The following is a 25515-nucleotide window of genomic DNA, read 5'->3' as shown; positions in this document are numbered from 1 at the left end:
CTAATCACCTTGCCTCATAGAGGTCGCATAATGATCCGCTGACAGTCATGCTTGAACGTTCAGAAAACTTACGGTCTGTCTTGGTTTGGGCAAAACTGTGCTGGGAAGCGAACTGAGTTTAAATTTCAACATGTAAATAATTCATGCATTGTACGACTACAGCAATGGCACAAGACTCACTCGAACCCCAACAAATCTATTATGTTCCTGACAACACCGAGCCCCTCAAGAACCGTTACTAGCGCAAACATATTCGTTCTAGATATCCGACTAACATCCGACAAACCATCCGATAGAAGAAGCAGTGGAAGTGGAAACTCAGATAGCGTATCCTCGGTATAGAGAATGTGTAAAGATGGAAGGTCCCATGCAGAGATTCCGTCCAAAATGTACAGATGACCGTAGCTTAACTTGGTGGTGTGAGGATTGAGTGTAGTCATTGAACCATTTAGATATACAACATCATTCGTAAACGGTATCTTATAATTACTATCTCTTATGAAATGCTGGAACGGGCACACTAAAATGCGGTGTCTTTACTAGGTCAGTTTTCGGAGGCCAGACTTGCCCTGGTAAGACAATTCGAACGGAGTTTCCACAACGACTCACGAAGACTCACAACCGCCTCCTCTTTTCCCCAAGGGGGGTTTCGGCGAATGCGATCCGCCTCTTGGTTCCACGGCGACAGAAGCATTGTCTTGTAGGCGGCCAGGCATCAGTCCGGTGATCTGAACGGCCAAAGGAACTCTGCACTTGTTGCTCATCCAAGAGCTTTTGAACGGATTTAGGAAAGCCTCCCAGTCGCGTCTGAGACTCGGTATTTCCAACTTGGATTGTGAGGGTTTCCTCGAGACTAGTGACCGTGAATGATACTTTCTTGCGATAGTATCCACAGTCATGACAGCCATTGTCCTCTCCAATTGAACCCAGAGGCCCTTGACGGTCAATCTGGAACTCTGCGCCCGGGATTTCAGCAAGAATCCGACCGATCATCTTCCGAGGTTCTGTGCTCCTGCAGAGGATTGAACCATCACAGAAGATCATCCCCTGTTTCACCGTTGGACATCCATCAAGTTCGAAGAATAATGTCCCTGTCACCAAGACGGCCCGAACTAACTCATCTGACACACTGAATGATGACTCAGCCAACTCATCCAACTTTTCCACGTCGTCCAACCACGGAAGCGGTCCGTGGAGCAATTGATTCACACGGTAGATGTCCGCCCGCATGTGGCTGGAAACATAGTTCAGCGCCTCGAGAAAGGCCTGCTCACCGTCCATGGAGGGGGACGATACGGTGGCTCGAATCAAGCGAGCAACGGCCCCGTCCTGCAAGATCCCACCTGGCCCCTTGTGGCGGGGCTGTTGGTCCGGCGCTGTATACCCCGTGCCCACTGAAACCAGCAGATCGGGCTTGTTTCGACCAGGCCAGATAAGAGTGGACTCTTTCAGGGCGATCGACAGCGGGTTGTTCGCTCGTACTCCTCCGTCTTGCAGCGGGCCGAACCCAGGGAGGTTTTTAGTTCGGAAAAACCTAGATGTATCAGCGTTGTCCGCAACTGGTCCGTTTTGCTCTTACCCTGGTGCAGCCACGCTACATCGTGCACTAGAAGACAGTCAGATTGATTCTACCCATGATAATGGCCTCACAGAAATAGAGGTGATCACGTACACTTCCCACAATAATGGATTTTCATCTTGGCTTCGAGGAATCAAGAATTCGTACGCCGACATCCCCGTATGCCGACCAATGCCACGGTAGTTGGCCACCAGGCAGGCTTTTCCGTCCGAGATTCGGCTGGCAATGATCGCTACCCGACTCCTGGTGCCGCATGTTGTTTCGACGTCAAAAATTCTGCGATCCGGCCCTAACGCAGCCTTCAGGGTTTCATCTAGCATATGATCATCATACTTCCCATCCAGGAGAAGACGCTTCAAACCAGAGATCCAGACTAGGCATTTGAGAGCTTGAACCGGCTTTGCTGGCTGCTGGAAAATCTTTCGTGCGAGGTCGGGGAATCGGCGGAAACTGCTGTCTGCGGTAGAATGGTTGAAGACCAAGTCCATGATATTCAAAGCCCCTAGGGAGAGTGTCAGGAAAACGCGACTCAAGGCCAGCTCAGCAACAGCGAGGCAAACTGAAACTTCGAACATACCCACACTGGTGCCTACGCACAAGTCAAATACTCCTGTCAGAAGATTCCCACCCGACCGTTTCTCTAAAGACCGAAGCAAACCTAGCTGCTCAATTCCACGAATGCCGCCGCCGTCGAGGCTCAATATATTCGGCCCTTTCGTTGGTGGCACCTGTCGCACTGCCAGATGAGCCTCGGCTCCGCACATCGGGCACTGTATGACCTCGAAGTAGTGCTCCGCGGCTGAGCTTTTGGACCCAAGTATTACCACGCAGTTGTCGCATATCGCATGTCGACAAGCCAACATATGTTCCGGTGCCCGGGTCAGGCAGAAGAAGCAACTGGTGGAGGAGTACAAGCCTCCCCACCGTCGGTGAAATCTGCTTAGGACGCGTCGTCGAACAGCCGCAGATGGGGTTACTGGATCGGTTGATTTGAAAAGATCCGTGAAGCTAGCCAGCACTCCATCGCAAAACTCGGACGGGCTCACACCAATACTCTGCGTGGTCCACGCAGCTGTACAGTCACTTTCGTACAGCGCATCAAAGACGTGGTTTGGATTGAAAGCTGAGATTGTCAGCCAAGAAAGCCAGAAAGCTAGAGACATGCCGGCCATGGGATGGGCGAGGTAGGGTCGACAAGTAAGGGAATGGGCAGACTCACAATGCATCCCTGGCGGATAGGCGTCCATCAAAATGGCCGAAGCGACAAACGTATTAACATCCTCAGCCTCGCAACCGATTTTCTGAGCTTGCCTCAAGAACTCCACAATGCATGACTTTCTACTCAGCGGTGATAGATAATTCTTTCGCGCTACGCGGAGACAATCAAACGCTGCAGTGTCTAGTCTTCGCATCTTGGTTTCCAAGTTGCTTTTCCAGAGTGCACAAAGATGAGTAGCAGAGAACAGCACTCCATCCTGTGTCTGTTCAATCCGAACTGACTGAAGTTTGTCAAGAATAATGCCGCGCAATGGCTCAAAGGCAGCCATGGGGGACAATTCGGACCGATCTCGTAGATCTACAAATGTGACTTCAGGAGCAAGCACGTCACCGGAATGGTCCTGCGGCACTGCCGCGGCCAGCTCGTGTGGAGCATAGTTTTGAGAAGTGGTGAGAACGATGAGAATTCTCAAGCGAACGGTAACTGAATGGGACCCCACCTGTATCTTGTGAGGGGGCTGATCAAGCAGCCGCTGAAGCTCTTGCATTTCAGACACACTATCTACGAAAAGGCAGAGGATTTGCGTCCAGGGCAAGATAACCTGTGAGATTATATGTAGGTTCACGTCTGCCGCCGAACCGCTTGTCCGTTGGGACACTGAGTATTGCCGAAATCTATGATCGGAATTCCTGTACAGTGCTGGGTCCGCACAGCCGGAGCTATTATAGGCACCACATTCGGCGAAGAGCACCGGATGGTCCTTTCCAGCAGTTTCCGTGCTCAAGTGTAGCCGCATGAGAGCAGCGGGGCCTCTGCGAGTGACATTGTTATGAGGAAAGAGGGCCCGAAGCGCCCTGACCCGATTTCCGTTTCCAGCGAAACAAACCAAGCAGGGATACTGAGTATCGGGATGGGTCATCCACTGCACCAGTGCTTCCAGCCGACCAGTATCCGTCAGGGCCCAGCCCGAGTTCCCTCTGGCGGTGTCGAGCCAGGCTGCCATTGAGTAGGAGTGGTAGGGAAGGAGCTTCCGTAAAAAAGTCACGGCGAAGGCATGAGACAGGGTGCACTTTATACTACATCTTAAATGACTGTTCTCTGGCCTGGAGTTTACCTCGTTGGAGAACACTCCAAAGTGACTGTTCTCCCGCAGCTTTTGTGACGCTGCAGTCGACAATGGGTAAGTCATAAACCGCCCCCATAAGGAATTGATAATAAACCTTAAGAATTTGACAGACTGGGAATATATATCACCGGGCCAGACGACAGCCGCCAACAGCCCATCTGCCCGCCCTCACTTCTGGGCTACGGTCTTGATCGCCCTCGGATGCCGACCTCTGAAAAGTACGTCTATTGATCCGCTTTGCGACGATGCAAATTCTCAATTAAAACGTCTTATTCCCAGTTGTGGGTTTGAAGGACCTTGGTCGGTAGTATTAAAACCCTTCAACTCTTGAATTCCGTATAGTAGTCCACATCATGGCTACTCAGACTATCCGCTCTCATAGCAGTGGGCAGCACATTCGCGCAAGCACTGTCCACCGTCGCACAAGCAAAGGGAACGAGTACACGAAAATGCTGAGAGAAGAAGCACAGATGGATTGGAGGTTCAACCTTTCCGCCAACGCAGCCAATTGGGTGCTGCTTGCGGGATATGTGATCATCCCGGGCACGTTCACGTCTTTGAAAAAGTCGAACGAAGTCCAAGATGTACTCCAAAAGAATGGGGCAGGTCGGGCGGCGCTGAAGACGATTCAGAACCCTCCCCTCCTTGTCATTGCGTTTCTCTTCCTCATTACTGGGGGTGCCATGTTGGGCTGGCTCTGGGTCAAGTTCAAAGACAATTATCCCTGGCTCATCAACAAAATCTTTCTGTAAGGTCCCTGCGCAGAAGCCCGTTTTCCAGAACTGAGAAAAATTCACAGTCCAGCTTGCCTTAACGCGACTGCAGGGTTGCTGACGACAGCCGTCAATATTTTGGCTTCACAATCCGGAACCTGCTCTGTCATGGCTCTGACGACGATTATTGTGACAGCAGTGACATTTGTGCTGTTCGGCGTCTCGTTAATCGTCTACAAATTTTTCAAACTGAAACGGGTTTTGAACGATGATCAGCTCGAGGTCCAGGCTGCCCTGAGGAATCGAGGGCATCCTAGCCTGCGATCGGCTTTAGACCAGGCCGAGGCTATTTTGGATGGTCATCGATTAGTAGCTCTGCAAAAAACAGTTACAGAAGCTCTCGCTCTTTCTGCGATCTTAGATCAATGGGACACCCATAGGGCCGACGTTATCGAAAGCAAAGTCAACCAATTGTGTCAATATCTTACCGAACTTTGCCTGGCACATGTGAATGACAGTTCTTTGGACCAAAACAATCTACAGGGTAGATCAGGGCCCCTTGTGTGATTTTCCTGCACACGGCCCGCATTTCTACTGTACGGCACCATATTGTCTACAATTCAAGCCGATACAGCTAAATTCGAAATTGCCTTCCACATTTTACACAGAGAAACTATCTGGGACCCTAGCACTAGGGCAATAACGGATCCAGCTATACTGCTTCGACCTATGATATGGATCGAACCCCGGACTGTCTAGCCGAAATTGGAATGCCATGTCTTGGCTCAGGGTTCTAGAACAAATTTCTATGTGGAGAACATGGAAGGCAATTTCGAATTTACCTGTAGCACTGTACTCTTCCGATAGAGAAATCAGTTCTCGATCGCGTCTTCTGCTGTGTGGATACAGAGTTGTTGAATATTACTCATCGACACCCTCTTTCAGAGGATGCGCTATCGGCTGTCTTCATGCAAACACCTAGTATGCAAATCAGTAGTCTATTTAATTGACAATCTAGTTTTCAGAGACATAAATAACAATGAAAATGGCTAAAGTTACCAGAGATAGCTCACCCTAAAGCCAGGTGGCCGTTCGGAAACTGCGTCAAATAGTGGGGATAGCCCAACAGACCCACGTAGCGCTCACCTGGGTTCCCAGTCGCTTTTCCAAGGTGGCGAAGCAACGTAAGGGAGAGCCAGTAGAAATCCTCCCTTCAGTTACAAACGATCTCCCGGTCACCATCTGTGCGCGTGAGAGTACGGCGGCATTTGATCAACGTGAACAATTTTTGGCTGAATTTCCGCTCCCATCGGAGGGACTCAGCTTCTATTGATCGCACTGGATACTGCTATCCTCATTCCATCATAACCGCTGCAGCCTGCTAGTGCACTGCAGGCACAATTTTTGATGATAGCATTACAGCGCTATATACAAGAACCAGATGCATGATGTATAAACTGGGTTGCCATCCATTGAAGTGGCCCATTCTCTCAAGGGGCCGGACGAAATACTGCATGACCCCAAGACCATTATAAGCGGCAACACGAGCAACTTCCCAAGTCAGCGGCACGGGCTGACCGAGAGGCCCCGCAAAGCTATGGATCATCGGTACCAGGGCGAGCAAGCCCAGGGAGGCGCAGTGATATTGAAACTTGAGACTCGTCACGGGAGTGCCCGAAGGATGTGCCAGGACTTCGACCAAGTGTCCCACAAAAAGCAAAGAGATAGCGCAAATGTATCCAAGCTGCGCCACAGGGCGAACGGCGAACTGAAGAGCGACGTAGGAGACGGTGGTTGTATAAATCAACAACAGAATCCCTCCGAACTCCAGCTTCTCCCACTCACACGCATTTGCGGTACCGAGGACGAGAAGGACACGGTAGGCGAGACTCAGGAAACACCAAGAGATGACACCAACGCCGAAAAGAAGTGTCGCGAGCGAGTTACTGATATCCGCATGGGACTCAGGGAAACGAAAGAGAAGGCATTGAAGTGTAAACAAGGCAAAGTAGGAGATCCCAAAAATATCGAGAATCACGATGACCGCGGAGTCTCGTAGAGTAAGAATAGTGGGACCATCCATTGAAAAGGTTACTTGTTCATACAGCCGTCAGGCGATTGAGAAGAGATTTGGCTTAGCGTTGGAGTCTGGGCCGTAACCTCTTTTTATAAGGGCAACCAGGCGGAAGTGCAATACAATTCGGACTCCTGTGTAGAGTGAATGCAGGGACAACGTTCATTCCGAGGTTACAGGAGTGTTTCCGCGGTTTCTTTGCTGACCCTACCTGCTGTTATCTTCCATTTCGTTGTTCTGCGGGCAAGGCTGGCTATTGGTTGTATCTGATTCGCAGAATTACTGTCATCTTCGTGACTGTCTTTTCTCTTCCATCGTTCAACATTGGTATCCTTCAGACTGCAAAGTCGCCACATGATCGTTCAACACGCGAATCTACGCGCGAGGGAAGGTATAAATAAATTCGCATTCTGGGGTTGCACTCAATGAACTCTATACACACTCCGTATCCAAATTCTGTAACCTTTCATCCGCCGGTTGGGCTCCACAGGACCCTAACTGAACAAATGGAGAAAGCAAATTTGAGGCACTGGTCAGAACAACTTGTAACTGGGCTAATCAGCGTCGGGGTAAAAAAGATAAAGTTAGACGCACTTACCCCCACAGGTAACAACCGACGATTGAACACATAAGCTAGTACGGTGATCAGACAACTGGTCGAAGCTATGCCAGAGAGAAACCATGCCATACGCTTCAGTGTTAAACGCAACTGGAGACCGGGGATCGTGTATCGCACTAGCCACCAGTGGAACAAAGCGATGCGCAGATAGTCAAATGAGATGAACACAATGAACAGGCGTTGGGTTGGTGAGTTCGTCAGACTCCCAATAAGGCAGAAAACCAGCTTTGTTACTGTTGAGGTGCCAGCAAGAATGAAGCAGAATATCCTTAATCCGTGAGGTTGGAAGGTAGGATGTCGTAGGTGGACGTATATTTGAACAAACTGTGACAAGATCAGACCTCTCGCGAAATCTTATTTGATCTTTGGGTGAAGAACACCATACCCCCGGTATGGAGACAACGACGCCAACTGTAGCAAGGAGGATTGCTATAGCAGGTGTGTTAACCTCTATCAATATGAGGGCCGACTGGATCGCCAGCAATGCGCATGCCGAAATAGACAGTGAGAAGCTTAGTCGAGGAATGAGATTGGGTGAGTTGACAGTAGGGCAGAGAAAGATGCAGTGGAGAAGATGTAAGAGGAACGAGAGGATTGTCCAAATTACTCCAAACGGCTTCAGAATAACCATGTTCAAAGTGCAAAACTCAATAATCACGCTCCGTAGACATCTACTTATGTCGCAGCTAGAGTAAAAGTAAATAAATGCGCTCCTATGGTCACCGCCAAATAACATGTCCAAGGCTCCTGGGATCTCAATGGAGCTCTTCTTGTTTCCTGGGAATAAGTTGACAGTGCTGCTGCCACTGTTGAATAGTCTTAAATGCACCGAATAATTGTTCCGGCATTCATATTTCATTTCGGGAAGCTATCGAGACCCACCATTTTCGAATCGCTGCACTGTACCTCCGAATCATTACGTACGCATCTAATCCGATGCATCCACAGCACCGTAAGAGTAGAAATTCAATGGAATAAAAGTTCATCGAAGCAGAAAAGCCCCCTAAAACTTCAAGGTTCGTAGGACTGCGCCATTCCAGGGCAAGGACTACCGTAGAGCTTTTCTGGAACCTGTCCGAAGTTGGGTCAGTCTCCTCCTCACCTTTGTGTTACTGTACGCGGTGCTGACTGGTCATTGTATATAGGGTTAATTATACTTGCCTGGCTCCAATGTGGATCCCAAGAGTTCCTCGCCATAGTACCGTTGCTATTCTAAGCCTTCCACGGGCTCGGGTCCTAGTATCTTGCAGGACGTGCTAGAAATGCACGCCAAGTAGGTTGGTCCCCAAGTGGGATCACTTGAGTAAGCTCCCCTACTTGTAGGATGGCGGAGAGACACCGAAGCCGAAAAAATATCCACCCCGCAATGGCGTACGGTTATATGCCGCGTTATTCGCGGTTTATGGAAAAGTTTCAGATCTTGGTGGGTTTTGGTGCTTTGTCGCACTAGAGAGGCAACCAAGCCTGAAGAAGCTAATGGTGGAGAACCAGATGGCTATAGCGGTGGCATCGGATCACACGGCTCAGCAGAGGATTTCTCTTCGAAAAAAACATTCTGTCAGAACCTGAAGAAGTGCAGACTTCTTCATATGCTTTCTTTGGGAGAGCCAGAACAACTTGGATTCAGTATCGAGTGGTAAAGGCATTCCACAAGTTGAAGCAAATGCTCAGGTGCATATTTCGACCATGGAGTAATCCAAAGCGTTGACTAACAATCAACAAGGTGGTAAATAAAACATATCACCATGAAGATATAGTAAAATGAAGACTTGTGCACAGAGACGAAGTTGCGACTGGTCTTGGTTGGAAAACCAATAAATGTCTTGTTTTGGAGACTTAAAATGAAAGCGCCCGACTCCGAAGAGCAATGATCATGTCTAGGTACAGAATATCAACAGGATATTCAATGTTCCTCTTCGTAGACTTGAGAAGCGGTCTTCCCGGCATTTGATGACTCACCTGCCTTTTAATTGACTAGTTAAGTTAAATAATAGCGAACTAACTAACTAGTCAGGTGATTAGTTAGCAACAAGCGTTGACGTCAGAAAATCTGAAGCCACTCAAAGCCTCGTGGGGTCGCAGTTTCAAACCGCCAAATAGCCGCGTCCAATCAGCTTCCGGAGAGCCACAAATTCCCCACTAACCTGTGGTCGAGGGCCGACTCCCGAAGTTCAAGAAGACTAAAGTTCGCGGTTCAGAACAACCTCATTCAAAACCTCGGCTCTTTATGTCTTTCCATGTGACTCAAGGCTACTTAAAAGGACAGTCCTCTCCCTCCAAGAGCAGGCGAGAATGGCCATCTAGCCAAAAAATGCCGTCTCGGTGGAATAGCGCATAACTAACTTCCGTCCATGACCATTGCGGTTTCAAGACCCACGATCAGAGGTAGACACAGATAGTCTACCTGGCTATCATGGTCCTGATGGCGAACGCGAATGATATCTCCAGGGCAAGATTCTCGCTGGCTATTCATATTTAAATAAACGTTGTTAGTAGGGTCGGAATCTCTGAAAAAGATAATTCTACCAACGCTGCAGTGTCTAGGTTTGTTGGTCAAGGCTTTCAGAATTGGAGTTGAACTCGAGAGGCTAAACAAACATGGAGGTATCATCAAAGCAGAGAACTGTTCCAGGACGCCGGATGTGTTTTAAGTCGTGTTCTTTGCGCCGAAACCGTGCAAATATTCGTTGCTGTGAGATTTCTTATCAAGCCCCTGACGGCGCCTTGATTATAAAACGTGCGGGAATTTCTACAAGTCAAAACGGATCCCCGCGACATACCAATCTCATCCCTGCGACAACCAGAACGGATCTCTACGACACACAAAAAGGATCCCCGTGAAATACAAAACGGATCCCTGCGACAACCAGGACGGATCTCTACGACATGCAAAACAGATCTTTGCGACTACCAAGGATCAGAGTTTGGTGGTTTCATGTAGGCACCGCTTTGGTCTCTCATCGATGCTGGTCCTTGAAGAGGCTGAGTGGGGGTTACTGAAGTGATCAATAGAATCTATGAATGATGTCACTGATAGCATTATACAAGCAGTGTATTGTATTGTATTTCGGAGATTAGTTTGCCATCAGTCCGTGTATCTAGTATCAATTGAGTCGTTCGTTAATGGTGTAGGGTCTCCTAGCTATTTCGAAGCCCGATATGTCTAAGATGGCCGACGGAATCGGCAACATGATTTGCTCTTTTACAGAGAACGTTGTACGTTACGGAAAAAGGGGAGCGAGGGCCCCTAGACACTTCACAAAGGATCAAAGCCTTTTGACTTTAACATGGATTGGACTGTAATAGACAGAACAGGAGTGAAATCAAAAACGTGAAGCAACAATAAGGCCGGACTAACAAAAGCATGTCCGATTCGGTGTCAGGTAGTTCTCTTCACTCTTCATGGACAGACGCAGGTCGACGTGGAAGCCGCAGTATCCGACTTACTGCCTGAGACAGTGGTCGAGGAACAGACAGTACTCGAAGAAGAGACAGTACTCGAAGAAGAGACAGTACTCGAAGAAGAGACAGTACTCGAAGAAGAGACAGTACTCGAAGAAGAGACAGTACTCGAAGAAGAGACAGTACTCGAAGAAGAGACAGTACTCGAAGAAGAGACAGTACTCGAAGAAGAGACAGTACTCGAAGAAGAGACAGTACTCGAAGAAGAGATTGCCGTAGTCGAGGTCATCGGCGTGGAGGACGAGCTAGTAGTGGTCGTTGACTTATAATCAGACGCACTGCACCAACTGCCAGCCTGAAGTCCATTATTCAAAATGCATCCTGATTGATCACCATTTTGATTGAAAAAGGTGACTTCACCGGTCTGATTGACCGCTATCCAGGCGACATATTTGCCGTCTTCAGTCCCACACGCTCCTACACTGAGAACAGAGAAGTCTTTGCGTGTGCCGTTCACTATCTCGCTCAGTTCTGCGAAACAGTCAATATATGGTGTTAAGGTAGTTCATGTTGATTTGACTTATACCTGAACAGTCAGTTCCATTAAGCTCTGCAAAAGGTTCAGAGTAGCCCGTGCATCCATGATTGTTGTTGGACCATATCAGACATTGGCGATCCTGGTCGATGACTCCGAGGGAGGCCCCCAAGGAGGTGCGAATGAAGACTCCGATGAGAACTGCTAGTAACGGAATCTGCATGATGGGGTTGATTTAGAGAGTGCTAAGCCATTGGAGATGGGTGCTACATAGCTCTTTATAATCAAGCTATGTGAGATGAGTAAGCTGCGAAACTATTCTTGACCCCTGAATTGACCCTTGTCATGCAGCCGATTATACTTTGGGCGCCGTGGTACACTGCTTTATTTGACTGCGGCACTGCGACACCTTTTCTGAATTCCATGAAGCTCTTCACCTTGCGATCAGGTCCATCAATCTCGGCAGCACCACAGAGAAACACCAAGTTCCAGCCGTGTCATCCTTTTACCTTGTCACTATTGTGGTGTAGAATAAACCAGAGTGAGTGATATACAGTGCAGTCATTCTCGAAAATTGCCCTGATCAGTACACACTGAGACACTCTTTCCTGGCACCACTGCCCAGGACTTAGCGCAGATCATTCATTGAGCGGGCTGCATTAAACCGAGAGCTCAGTAAAATGCGTCGTAAGATTACATTGCCTGTGACAAGAAGTAGAATTCCATGGAATATGGAAGATTTCTGCAAATTATGTGAAGGCCACCTAACGCCAAGTAGCTTGATGATTTGCTGGGAGACCTCTTCCTCCTCCTCCTTTTGTGCGGTTTGTGCTAATAATCAATCGCGATGGTTTCTCTTTGGCCCAGAGAACCTCAACAAGTGATATTAGCCGATGCTGACCATCTAGTTAGCGTTGTTCGCAGGCGAACAATACCCTCAATATCCCTTAATGGGATAAGCCTCAACTAACAGCCACTCACCCTTGGTGTGTCGTTACAGTATGGCGAAGAGAATGACATCCAATTCTATCGTTAGCCATGATGGATATGACGTTCAACAAAGCATGTCGCTTGACCTGTGGGGTGACAGATCACATTATGCACCAACACGTGCAACCTCCGTTGCCCCCCCCCCCCCAATCCGATATAAGCTGCATCGACGTCATCTCATCTCCCCTATCGATAATGCTTCTCCACAACAAACTGCTTCGCAAAAGAATAGACTTGTGCTACTCCAGGTCGGTGATTAGGAGGAAGGTAGAACATATGCTGAGGATTCGCCGACTTGTATCCAGCACACGCATTCTCAAAATTACCTTGACTAATACAGACTTGATTATTCTTTCCTGGTCCCACCACCAAAGACTTAGCGCAGATCAACTATTGAGCGAGCCCGCACTAAGTTGAGGGACAGCGTATTGTATAGGGCTCATGGCGTGTGTGCCATCAAACTCCATGGAAGTTAAAAATGAGGAACAATTCAGAGAGAGGTGTCTCGGGCCTTAGCATATAAGAACGGACATAACCGAGCTCGGTCTTTCATGTCGGGTCTCTATCACCAGTATCTAGAGCTTCTCGACCTCAAGCCACCAGGCCTGGTTCACATTCGTCGATGTCAGATTGCCCAGATGTTTGAGTGTCCTAGTATGGCCATCGGCGCATTGCCCGTCATAATAGCCTCGTTTTCAAGAAAAGAGTGCATTTCGCAACAATAAGACAAGAGAGAAGAGAGGAGTGAGAGGGGAGAAGTGAGAAGTGATGGAGGTCATTCATAACCCTGGGTCTCTGCCATTCAGATCGCTGACAGTTAATCACCATATCTACGCGCTGTTTTGTATCATCAAATTGCTGTGCTCGGCCCCCTGCTTGCTGATGTCCGCTCCCTGGTCCATGAACAGCTTGGCAACCTCCTCATGACCTCCCGACACGGCTGCGTGTTGACGTCCGCTCACTGATCCATTGGTCTAGGGCAAACCGGATGCTTCGGTATATTTGCCTAGTTCTAGCATTTTGTGTAGGCAGTCAAGACATTTCTAGTGGACTATTTTGGTTTATTCGCCAGGGTTAATAACCTGGATTGGCTTCACGCATGATCCGCATGGAGCAAAGATGACTGTTCAAATTGACAGGCTGTGTAAATGACAATTTCAGTCCATCATTCTTCATTTAGTTCGCATCAGCCGCTCATTTAACAAGGTTATTTGCATTTGTGTAGTTCAATCACTGGGTGGACTAGGGGCACATGCAGGCATGCACAAATGTGAAAGATTGACCACCCAATTAACCCTAGTTGACAGTTGACGGGCTCTTTATCAGCCATCCATCTCTATGTGAGCTGATACGCCTGTACTCTAGCACAAGAACTACTTACCAGAGTCGGTCAAAATTAACTACGTAGAGAGGGATAAAAATTCTCCCTTCTCCAGGACAAGATACTTGCGGTCCGAAGAAATAGCAACAGCCGGCAGGCATTATCTCAATTTTGATAGATACAGCGAAGGATAAAGATATCCTATTTGAGTTCCAATTGTCGACCGAGAAGTTCTGAAATTTCAAATGCCGATTTGATAAATGCAGTTACACGTTGGCTACAATCGCTGGATAGCTAGCGGGTGCATAAGTTATTTGGACATGTACCAGGGTAACGTGCGCCAAATCCACGGCCTCCCTGAATCGTACTCAGTAGTTTTCTGTGGGGGTTCCTCCAGAGCTACGATCGGCCTCCTGCCTCTGGATTAACTTATACTTGAACTTTCTAAACATTGAAGGCTAAACTACAGGCAGCCCCTTTTCAACTGACCGACGGCAACCGAGCAGGCAAAGAAGATCAAGATGAATGGTCGTCTGGCCGAATTTGCCGCATACTGTGACGGGTCAAATGCGGATGTATTATATGAGACTGGGCTGAATGAAACTGTCGGGACATATCCTCCCGTCAGAATAAGCAAAGACATGTTGTACGTAATCTTGCTGAGCTGCGGCTCCCGCCGCATGCATTCAGGGGCACTGGACGAGGACCTGGAACATACATCTATCTACATCAATCAATTTTGTTGGTATCACCAGCTAGGTAATGTGTACACAGTTAAGTGGACAGCATCTATGCTCCAAAAGCAGAAAGTAAATTGATTGATGTAGATAGATGTCTGTTCCAAGTCAGGTCAGGTTCCAAGATACCCCTTAATCCCATGCACGGACACTCGGCGGTCACAACACCGGAGCCGCAGCTCGGCGCAAGAATGCGTACACCAAGAAAAGGATGTTATGTCCCGACAAATTTACTTTCTGCTTATGGAACAACCATGCTGTCCACTTAACTGTGTACACAGTACCTAGCTGGTGATACCAACAGAAACTCTACACGTTTGGTTAGTTGATGATTTGTCTACTGTGGCCTTTTCTACATACTAGATTTGGAAACATCTTGCATCAGGCTCTCTTCAACGTTGCAAGAACTGCACGGAGTGGGCGACTGCACAGTCTTAGAAACATCATTCGGAATAATCTCAACTGTAAGATCGATTTACGGTTAAAATACAATAAATTACCGTACCTTCACATTTTGTGACCGATGACCTGGATCAATGACGAGACTAGTAACCTAATCGTTTTAGTTAAGCAGCTGTGAGCTTCGGGGACGGGCACAGAACGTACCGGGATCGAAAACACTGTAACTAACCAAGCGAGCACACGGGATGCCATCTGAGCAGATTGTTCATTTGGAATGCTTCATATAAAAGGTCAAACTCATATAGACAGCAATGTCGATATGCATAGTTTCTTCTAAACATTATAGTCAATTTGGGCTTTTTATAGGCTCTGCCAACAGCGTACTGAGATTCTCAAATGCCGGGGACTCGGCCGCCGTGTAATCTTGAAGTCTTGTCTCTATCATTAGAAGCAACCATCTGCAGAAAGAAATAGAGACAATTTGAACAATTTCGCTTTCGATCTGGAAGCATTTATGAAATACACGCCAAGTGATTGCGTGTTAGTGTCTTCTCGTCTCGTTCAAATCAAGCACTCAAATCTTGATTTAGACACTGGAGAATGCACATGGTTTTCGAGAGGTGGTGAATTGAACCGATAAAGCTCCGACTCAATCCATGTATTTCCTATAAGAAGAGTTTCTCATCAGTATTATGATTGATCACTCGTCACAAGTCTAGCCCCGATTGAATGCTTCGAAGTAGACTTATGTCACCACCAAGTTTTCATGACGACACGTCTTGTAGCGGAACCACGCTGGGTTCTCAGGATTCAGAGCCCCAGGATGTCCCAAACTCAGAACTTGACTCCGATTATGTCCCTTCGGAGATGAGTGAAGATCGGGCATTCGTTGCTTCCGATACAGAACAGCTCTCTTACTTCTCAGACAACAACTCCAATGCGGAGGACCCGATCATGAGCATAATATATGACTACACAAGCCACGAGGACCGAACGGTATGAGACAACCCCTATGTTGCGGCCAGCCTTGTCTCACCATTCTGTTTAGATCAAACCGATCAAAGCGATAGCAAAAAGAAAAGTTACCCAAAACGGCCAGTGGAAGACCGAGTATCTAGTACTTTGGTGCTCTTGGGAGAGCTTGGATTAGGGATGGCGAATAGAACCAGAATCTGGGGATGAACGGGCTTTCTTTACTTCATTTTTCACAACAGTGCCTATACAGTACAGTGACAGTATCGAAGAATATCAGCCAGTCATAAGAACTAAAATACGAAAAGCATCCTTGGAAATTGTCGCTTCCCGCCACAGCCCAAGCCTTAGTTAATCCAGAAAAAATCCTCAGAAAGATGCCAGCACGGAATCACATAGCCTGTGTGAAGATTTGATGGTAGCAAAGGAAACCAAAAATCCCCTGTACAGCCTTATGATTTCCCAACTTCAGGTCTTTGATAAATGGGTAAATAAACGGAAGGCAGGGTTCCTTGTGCAGCTTGAGACGATATTGTCCATAATTCCGACTCTCATCAAGGAATGCAGATAATACAGGTTCCAGCTCGACGCCTCCGTTTGATAGCCCACGTAAAATTGCCGTAAGCGAGAAAAAATCTCGGTGGTTGTAGAGATCCTAGACAGTGTGAGTTACCAGCTCATTGGATAATATAATAGAACCAACCTGAGAGAGCCCCAGTAGCTTGGTGTTCAGCCGTCCTGAAGCTGCAATCTCCTCTGCCTCGTGGCAGAGGCAGCTCCATCGACGTGCGAGCGCTTTCAGATGACAGTCATCGTTCCAGACACCCTCAAGACTGATTTGGCGAAAGGACCGTAGTATGTCGCGAGTCAGGATTCTCGAGCCACTGACTACAGACTGATCGATTACAAGGGTCAGTAATGCGGTGGCGGTTCGGAAGTAGGACCCATTCGCAAGGTCTACGCTTCTGCAATATCGCTGGTAGCGAGTTTCGAGGACCGCGAACTGACAGATGATGTCGTTCGTCGGATGTGACAGTAAGTCTTTGACTGGGGTCGTAATAGGTGATGTATCCAGTGTCAAAGCCGGGTACGGACTGCGATCTTTGGCGTGTGTGAGACCGTGCAAGAGACTGGCGTAAAGGAGCCGATCGTGTGTTCGAATGGTCTACCATGTTTAGTCTGGGCGGGTCCAAGGCAGAGTGTGTGTTCCTACCGATACTATAGAATCGTATGTGGTGATCTCATCAGGAACTTGACGAAGGAAAGAAAACAGCGAAAATGCTAGTCTGCTGTAATATAGCCTGAAGATCTTCATCTTGGTCGACGGCATACCCAACACATCATCAGCCCAGTCCCGGAGACCCAGACCCTTGAACATATTCCAGCTCTCCCGCAGGAGTTGCATGGTGATAGCCCCGGTATCTTCATGCTTTGAGAAAATTTTCCAGGATACTGGGCTGTCCTTCAATGACACCTTTCTACAATGGCGGGCGCTAGGAAAGCCGTCGTTGTCACTCGATAAATCTGCGTCCTCAAGTTGTCGGGTAACCTCCAAATCCACCATTGGCCATGGCACTTCAAATATCGAGTGTCGTATAGCCGGCACTTGGGGCGCCCGGTCGGCCATTTGCAATGATAGTACGCAGCTTCCGGGAAAGCAATAACCGAGTTGTTTGTCCTAAGGGGAAACTGGGCTGTTCTAATTTGCAGATACAGGCCGAATGCCAACAGCGGCTTAACAGCGCAACTAGGCGAACGATGCGTCAACGCTCCGCTTTATCCTTGAGATATGCCGATGGTTGCCAAAGGATGGTAGTTCTAGCAGACAAATGAGAAAACCCAAGGTGCTGTCAAAAATCCCCACTTTAATGGTACCCTTGAAGGTGCCGCAGTTCCAAATCGATCCGGACAAACACTAAGCGCCAGTCCATCAAGAAAACGCATGCCTAACTTTCAACATTTGCTACAGTCTTCATATCCTAATTTACTTGGAGTTTCTGAGCTCGAACTGTATCTCATTGCATTTGATCCAGCACGGCCTCAAATTGAAGGTACCGCATTCCAACTATCGATGCGGAACGCTTAGACGTTGTTATTATGCGCCCTCGATGAAAATACGACCGGTGATCATTCAGCTCAAAGCCACGCATGAAAACATAATTTGATTGATCAACATGTGCTGAGGGTTTATCAAGAAAATGCTGGGTACGGTGTGCCTAGTTCCAGTGAATCAACAATCCCAATAACAACCGAGCCCCGTTTCCGTCCCTTTTAATTAACGACATTCGCCCCAAGTACGGATGGACACACCCAACTACAACTCTTATTTCCGTAGTTTCTCATGATATACCGGGATACCTTGTCACAATATTATACCTATCTACCGTCCTTCTTGATTGTTAGAAGACAAACGCCATCCGTCAGCTCTATATATACCAATTTGTAACTCGTCACCATCGTGCCTTGTTGACCCTCGAGTGGCGTCAAACCCATGACGAGCTAAAGGTTACCAATCAGCCTCACAGTCCGATGAGAATTCTACCACTCCACCGATTTCCGCGACGTGCCATTCATTCGCTCAGGTACCGGCACCTTAAACTGAACTGGGAGGCAAAACTCACACCAAAGCCTCGGAATATCGTACTCATTTGCAAGAAGCCAGCGTATGGCCTCCTTCGCAAAGTAGCTAGGAGAGGGATTCGATCAATTGCACGGCAGGCGCAAGCTGCCGACCATGGAACGATGACAATAGCTCGCAGGGCGATTAAATCCTCTTTCACAGAGTGTGTTCAACAATTCCACCATTATCTTGCCGAACAGATTGATCAAACGACGCACATTACCCAAGAACAGGTACTCGGTAGAATCGCACAGCGGTTCCCCAAGTACAAGTCGGTAATAAGTGCAATTCCGGTGGCGGCGGAGTGTATCCCAGAAGGGTTGAAACAGGACCTGGTTATCAGAGCGCAATCCAAGTCATTCAGAATCGCTTTGGTACTGCTTAACACATGGGCAAAAGAATGTTGTGATCCTCTCCCGTGCTGGTCCCAACAAAATTTCCCAGCATTAACGAACTAGGAGATCGCTGTTGACAACTCATCGCCTCAGGGCCTACGGATATGGCTTGGTACCACAGCATGACTGTAATCATAATCCATTCAATTTACCGCAAAAAACACACGGTGGTGGGTGCTTGTTGAATCAGCTGGTTTTTAGTGGCAAAATACCACCTCTCGGATTGAGAAAGCAAAAAATCAGCTGAGCATTGGTCGGTTCCTGTATTATCAAACACCATTTCCTACGAAACTTTCTTCTATAGTAATATACTTGTAATATCGGCCGGTAATAGGGGCTGTTAGAGCCGTTTATCCGCCTTCACATCTGGCCAATAATCTGGATGTTCAGGTGACCTAGACACAGATTCGTCCAAGCGCATTCGCTCTCATTTCATCTTGCTCACGGCTTCTCAATACGACTATTCTGACACCCATCTCTTGTCGACAGAGTTTGCCGCAGCCGTAAAACGATAATCTACACTTGGTCAGCCCACAGTGCGTATTCATTTGGGCCAGATTATCCTTCACCTGTCCAAAGCTCCACTTTGTTCATTGATTCGGCAAATTGTCCAAAGACAGATTTCACCCTCCGATCCGCCTCTCTCTTGTCCAGCGTTCCTTTTTCAACCTGATGTCGTAAATATCTGGCTTGGTGAAAAGCCTTCGTGAGGTCCTTGCGAGCTTGTATCGCGCTTTTGACCGACTTCCAGTCCGCGGTCTTCAAGACCGCTTTGGAAAAACGCCAGTCCTCCCTCAGCTTCTTTGAAATGGACCAAGATTCACAAGTTGACCAAAAATTGAGTGCACTTATCCAGTCTGTAATAATTAGATGAGAAAGTACACCTGAAAGGGAAACCATGGACGAACCGTGCCTGATGTAAGGGGGTGGGTCACCGAGTGAGTCAGCGGCATAGGACATGGTGTTTCTTACTCCAGTCGCATATCAGAATCCGAAACCCACGGTTCACTAGGGCTTAGAGGATGGGTGGAGGAGCGAATATTAAATAAAATGCGAGCCGACTCGTGCCACTATAGAAGCGGCATTCTTGCACGTACCCCCTTTGCTTTCTTGATGGCTGAGCTAAATCCTTTCTTTTCACTGTTTCACGAGTCTCTATCCATGGAAGTGTTTTATGAGGATCCGAGCATCCATGAGAGAAATGTTGGGAGGAGTATAAATCCACAATTGTGCCATTTGGATCGACGTTGCCTATCCATCGTCGAGGACCCACTACTTCCTGCAACAGTAAAGGGTTTATCGAAAGACTTTATGGATAATATCATACAATGACTTCTGTACCGACTCCTCCTCAGGGGCTAGTCTTTACTAGTGTATCAACTTCATACCATCGGCTAGCCTCCGAGAAGGCATCGTCGCGGACACTGCAAGCATACTTCGCACGGCTCTCGTGCACCCATCTAAGCTCCAGGCTTGTATCTGATCAGGTAATTTTCTTGCGGCTCATACGACTTGCTCTACCAGCCCCCCTCGGAACGGTGGCTGATACAAGTCAAGATCCTTCCGAACACGAGGGAGACTGAAGAGGCACCTTCAGAAAATCCTTCGGGTAGTGGGTCTGACTTCACTCCGTCAACAACATCACCAGAAGGTCTGCCAAGCACAACGGAGTTCAACAACACCCAAGACCAGGAATCTATTGCGACCAGCCCTCCGGACCCAAGTCCCCTCGGCGCAACGCCCTCTACCGACCCCCTAACTCAAAGCCTAGTCACACTCGAAACGAACCAGAAATCCCCAGGCTCTCTCCCCGACGACCTTCTCACTTTAACTTCACAAGTCGACTTTGGCATCGAGCGTGTTCTACCAGCAACGACAGGAAGCAATAATCCTCCGAGTGACAACATTATCGGCGACTTAGAACCAACTGAACGTGCACAGGCTTCTCTCATCCGCACGTCTGCCGAGGGCGGTATCCAACCTGGTCACTTCTCTCATGTGCAGGTAGAAAGTCAAAATGCCCTGCAAGAGGACACAACACAGGGCGCCTCAGGTCCGCAATCATCTACAACACTTGTTATCATCAGCTCCTTATCATCTACGACAAGTTTTGTTTTCTCAACCCCCACTACTGAGTTGGATTGGAGCGGGGTGTCGCGACGGCCCTCGAAACAAAGCCTGGCGGCGATTTTCGGCAGTATACTAGGAGCAAGCATCTTTGCCGGTTGTATTGTGATCTTGCACAGGCTATGTTATCGGAACTGCCGAAACACTAGAGTCCGAAAGCATGCCATGTATAGCGCATATCACAGCGGCCATGAAAGCAAGCGTTTAGAACTAACTCCTCCCGAGATATCACGCTTCTCAAAGGATTCTTAACGCGTCCTGTCACGTACCACGGTATCCCTGACTCGTATACGGTACCAGAATACATATTTGACAATGTCTGACCACAAGTCTTTGTAACCCTGTACCTCCTGACCACCTGGTCTACACCGCCTACCTTTCGCACCACCCTGCGATGCTTTACACTGATCTGGGCATATTTATTAACAACACAAATGCCCATTAAAGTCACTAGAAAAGAGGATTAAGAATGGAAGCTAGTGCACTAAATTAAGGAAAAATTTGATCGAAATTGGGTGCATTTAGTAAGGTAGAAAATCCCGCAAGAAAGTTGGTGAAGTACTAGGGTTTGGATACTAACGGACCGCCACTATACAAATACTTGCACTAGACACATCGTCTCCAAGACCCCATGTTGACCACGAATCTAGGGTCGTGCTTACCCCGAATAAAGCAGGACGTAGGATTCACCTGAGCTATGTACGGCTCTTAACCACTTACTATCTGATTCAGTTTGGAACTACCACGGCCGATTCCCAAAAATCATTGGGCAATCCCTTTGTGTGGAACGGTGACCTAGCATTAGGCTTTGCTTCTCAAATTCCATTATATTCAAAGGCGCCTGCTTGAGCACTCTGGACAAGTTCAATCGCTCCCTCAACCAACGTTTCCACATTGTCAGCTATCACTCCCCTGGTACCCCGTTGGCCTGTCATTGCATGTCCAATTGAATAAATAGGGTGAAGAAGACATCCTCGACAGTAAACGGCGCGTATGGTCGAGAAAGGAAATAACATGTAATGAGAAGCACATTCCCAATGACTGAGCGTCCTATCTCCTTGGCGTGACAGGGGTCTCTCCTCATCTGGAAAAAAATAGAAATGGAAGTCATATGTACTCAGATGTTCGAAAAATGCGTCCAGAGCGCCTCGATTATAGGGAAGCCAAATAGCCCCCTCCCGGAAGCTTGGGATCTCGAATCTGAAGTGCGTGATCTGGACAGAGTGCAACTGTTCTGAATGAGAGAAAGGATCGCCCAAAATCGGGCTGTAGTTCGGCTGCAGGGGCTCAAAGTTTGCGGGGGTCCTAGGTGGGCGAACGGGAGACGGATGCACATGTTCGTAAGTTTCAGGTGCCAGGTTAAAAGATTCAGGTCCCGCAGTCACACCAGCATCAGATTCCTGCCAAAATCCGCTACCCTCCTGACTGTCAATCTCTTGGGGAAGGAGATATGAAAAAAAGGCATTAAATACGGACTGTCGCACCGAAACCGCGCTGACACGTACTTGGATAGTAGGATGTGCGAGCGACTCGAAGGAGAGGGCATATCGGTCGGCTTCAATAGAGTCGGTAAAAGGCTTGCCACAGCGCCGTTCCAGATCCACATCTTGGCCCTCCTCTGGCGGGAAATCGGATTGCACCTGCAAGGGGATCTCAGATATAGCTCTCTCCGTGTCGTTGACAGACACCGGAGGATGAATCCCGTGGAGACGGGCTAGGCCGAAGAAGTGGAATCGGAGAGAGGGAACCATCTCTGCGGTGGGGATTTCATGGAGCCCATATTCTTGTGCACGCTCTATATCCTCCATTTTCCGAGGCACGCGGCGATGATGGTCCTTCTGCGTTGTCAGCTCGAAAGCGAACTGCTGGCTGAATCGCCAAAGATTCCAGAGTCCCGACCGGAACCGACTTCCAGAAATTCTTGACAGATTGTACCCGAGTCCTCCTGATTCTACAATGTATTGTTCTTCCAAAGCTTGGTCAATTGATCGCGTCGCCGTTAAAGGGCTACGACAGAGTTGGCGCATTACGCTCTGTCCGACATCGAGGAAGAGGATATCCTGGAAGAAGGTCTTCAGTGTCGGGATGGGGAGATGAATCCGCTCCATTCTCTGCCAGATTGCATCACGGTCTCGTTGGCAGTCGATGTACTTAAAGAGTCTATTTTGTTTCAGGCGGAGGAAATTCAAGTCCCGGGCTGAGACCCCAGGCGCTCGGGACTGCAATAGGTGAACCGTCATCGCATCGATTTGGGAAAGGAGATCCACCTGCCCTCCTACCAGGTTATAGAAAACGCGCTGGATGTAGTTCAAGTAACAAATTATGGGCTAAATACACATATCGGATTAGTATCTTTCCATCGACGACACGAACATGGGTAGAGACGAGTAGCATCACCTCGTTACATCGCATGGCTCTCAGCTTGTGCAAGACACCAATACTCATATCGGCCCAGAGGCCCTTTATGGGCAGAAGTGCATCGAATCCGTCCACCAGGGGTTGAGGAAGTGCACGCAGGTAGTCTGCTTTTCGGCTGCCAGGCTCGCTCTGTAGGACCGCCCACCAGAAGTTCTCGGCGATTTGATTACGACGCCCACCAGTCGCGCCTTGATAGAAACGAATACTTTGGTAGATGCGCCCGTCGCAGGGAAATCGTTCTTTGCGGAAATTTTCTCGAAGCGTGCGAATAAGCTCCTGATCAAGAGATCCAGGGTGACCTTGATCTGTGTCAGCAGCCATGCCAGTGGGGTTTACGTTGCGGTCGACGGACCTGAGGTAGTCACATACACGTCCACTATCCACCATGGATTTTCTTCACCTAGCTCCTGGAATCTCGCTCTGGCGGCCGTGATGAGACTTTCTTGATCCAGGGCTAGCAGTGTGTAGTCCGGGCTTTTACATAGTTGATCAAATGGCAGATCAGGAGGCAACGCGGAGGCCTCGAGCCAGACTCGTCCAGCATCCCAGACCACCGCGTCGATCACGACGGGCACATGAAAAGCTTTGCTCATACGGTAACATCCTTGTGATCTCAAAGTCCGTTTCAGCCGCACCACATTCTGGCGATCTTCAATAAGCCGGCTCGCATTACGCCCAACGGATAGGTCGGACAGTTGGACAATCGCGACACACTTGAAGCAAGACTCCTGATACGTAAAGAGCCTGTACTCATCTCTCTCGATCTCGCGTTGCTTGCTTTGTGTGATCTTCGCAGCTCGGGGTCGTGAACGTCTGTGGTTTCTGGTTCCTCGAGGCATGCCAACTTGGCTCCCGTCCGACGCTTTGAAGTCGGAGTTATTTGTTATCGTGAGTGCTTCATGTGCGGGCTTGTTAGGCGATTAAATAAAACAGCAACAGACACCTGCGCGATTGTCGACGTGCAGAAGCTGGAGCCGTTTGACGGTAGAAAAGCTGTCACGAGCCGTTCCACCAGCTGCATTACATCCTCAAAAAACAAGTGTCAACAAGGGTGCTTGACAGTATCTGCCACCGCAATGAATGACGGGCCGCTTAACACTCTGTCTAAACTGTCATTGCCCAAACTGGAATATGCGATCTGCACTTTGCTACAGTGGCAATACGTTCTGCTAAATGGAAAAGATGGCCAATTATCCAAAATGCTAATGCTCTTCTGATTCTGTACCAGGCATAATTCATGCCGCATATGGGTCCGATTTCCATGTACGTGACTGTGTCGCAGGAAGCTCATAGACGACTGTACGGTTGTCGGCGTAGGTCTGAGCCCGAATCTCAGCGCACTTCGTCCTCTTCCTTGAACAGATACCAGACGCCGGGTTTAGCACGGGGTTATGCCAGTGTTTCCAGTGGTAGGCTTTAGATCGGCGGCGGTGGCAGCGTATACAACGCAAAACTCCGGTTGTTCGCGGGGGCCACATTAAACAATGTGTTCTCATGGCCTACCCTCTCAGCATCTTCGTAGACCATGGGCACATAGTGTGACCTCCTATACCTGACAGGATTTGTTCCATCAGACCATCAATACTGAGGTTCTCTATGAGGCGTACATACCGCGCATGAAGCCACAATCTTGTTCCAGAAAGCCAATTCATCGCGGATCCAAAGGCCAAAAAATTCTGAAGGTTAAGGAACCGTGCCGTGTCTACTTCGCAGTGACTTTATTAGTGATTGGGACGTTTATCTATCTCCATCGGGACCCACGATGATGGAGTGCTGGAAAGCACACGACTCGTGCCTCAGCCTGTATTGCATTTAGTCTGGCGAACAGGCCGGCTTATGGATGGCATAGATGGTATAATCTAACTCAGAAAAATTTTATACAGTCATCCCGCCAGTTGAGATGAAAAATCTTTGGAAACTTGTTTGAACGGCAAGAGGAGCCGGAAATGCATCGGCCAGGGTGCTGCAGCAGTGTAAATACCAGTTTAAACACCAAGAGCCGGCACTCGTGCCAGATAGTCTGTTCAACTGGGTAAAGTTCAACTGAGGAAATTCATAAAGCACAAGGAGACAAGGTCACCTCCTTGGGTAACTATGGTAGGATACTGCCGCAAGGATGGCGGAGTCGTAATATACGGCTTCCTCGGTGCTACCCTACATACGATGCATGTTATCGCAACAAGTCAGAGTTGATTCTTGTTTTAGAAATTGCTGATGATGTTGTGGACAAAAATCCCTGGATCAAGGGGAGAGATCTCTGAATAGT

At 48.4% G+C, this 25515-nt stretch overlaps 5 protein-coding genes across 5 annotated transcripts; 1 reads left to right on the top strand and 4 right to left on the bottom strand.

Moving 5' to 3' along the window:
* Positions 1 to 544: 544 nt before the first annotated feature.
* Positions 545 to 993, bottom strand: N7458_004700 (uncharacterized protein; the record flags this gene model as incomplete). The annotated part of the gene is made up of 2 exons (XM_056908082.1): positions 545 to 569; positions 620 to 993. The coding sequence occupies 2 exons, from the start codon at positions 991 to 993 to the stop codon at positions 545 to 547; spliced, it is 399 nt and encodes a 132-aa protein (XP_056766700.1).
* A 9780-nt stretch (positions 994 to 10773) lies between these two features.
* Positions 10774 to 11490, bottom strand: N7458_004699 (uncharacterized protein; the record flags this gene model as incomplete). The annotated part of the gene is given in 3 exon segments (XM_056908081.1): positions 10774 to 10953; positions 10968 to 11263; positions 11319 to 11490. 3 exon segments carry the CDS (start codon positions 11488 to 11490, stop codon positions 10774 to 10776), a joined length of 648 nt encoding a protein of 215 aa, XP_056766699.1.
* Positions 11491 to 16080: 4590 nt separating this feature from the next.
* N7458_004698 (RasGEF domain-containing protein) lies at positions 16081 to 17316 on the bottom strand (the record flags this gene model as incomplete). The annotated part of the gene is made up of 3 exons (XM_056908080.1): positions 16081 to 16344; positions 16393 to 16854; positions 16903 to 17316. The coding sequence occupies 3 exons, from the start codon at positions 17314 to 17316 to the stop codon at positions 16081 to 16083; spliced, it is 1140 nt and encodes a 379-aa protein (XP_056766698.1).
* A 2716-nt stretch (positions 17317 to 20032) lies between these two features.
* N7458_004697 (uncharacterized protein) lies at positions 20033 to 21039 on the top strand (the record flags this gene model as incomplete). Its single annotated transcript, XM_056908079.1, has 3 exons — positions 20033 to 20179; positions 20229 to 20901; positions 20951 to 21039. 3 exons carry the CDS (start codon positions 20033 to 20035, stop codon positions 21037 to 21039), a joined length of 909 nt encoding a protein of 302 aa, XP_056766697.1.
* A 607-nt stretch (positions 21040 to 21646) lies between these two features.
* On the bottom strand, positions 21647 to 24088 carry N7458_004696 (uncharacterized protein; the record flags this gene model as incomplete). The annotated part of the gene is made up of 4 exons (XM_056908078.1): positions 21647 to 21759; positions 21949 to 23128; positions 23205 to 23548; positions 23602 to 24088. 4 exons carry the CDS (start codon positions 24086 to 24088, stop codon positions 21647 to 21649), a joined length of 2124 nt encoding a protein of 707 aa, XP_056766696.1.
* Positions 24089 to 25515: the final 1427 nt, after the last annotated feature.

This window comes from Penicillium daleae (genome assembly GCF_028827525.1).
Source record: "Penicillium daleae strain IBT 16125 chromosome Unknown utg000005l_segment0_segment0, whole genome shotgun sequence".
Classification (NCBI taxonomy): Eukaryota; Fungi; Ascomycota; class Eurotiomycetes; order Eurotiales; family Aspergillaceae; genus Penicillium; species Penicillium daleae.
This window is presented reverse-complemented; position numbering and strand designations above follow the sequence as displayed.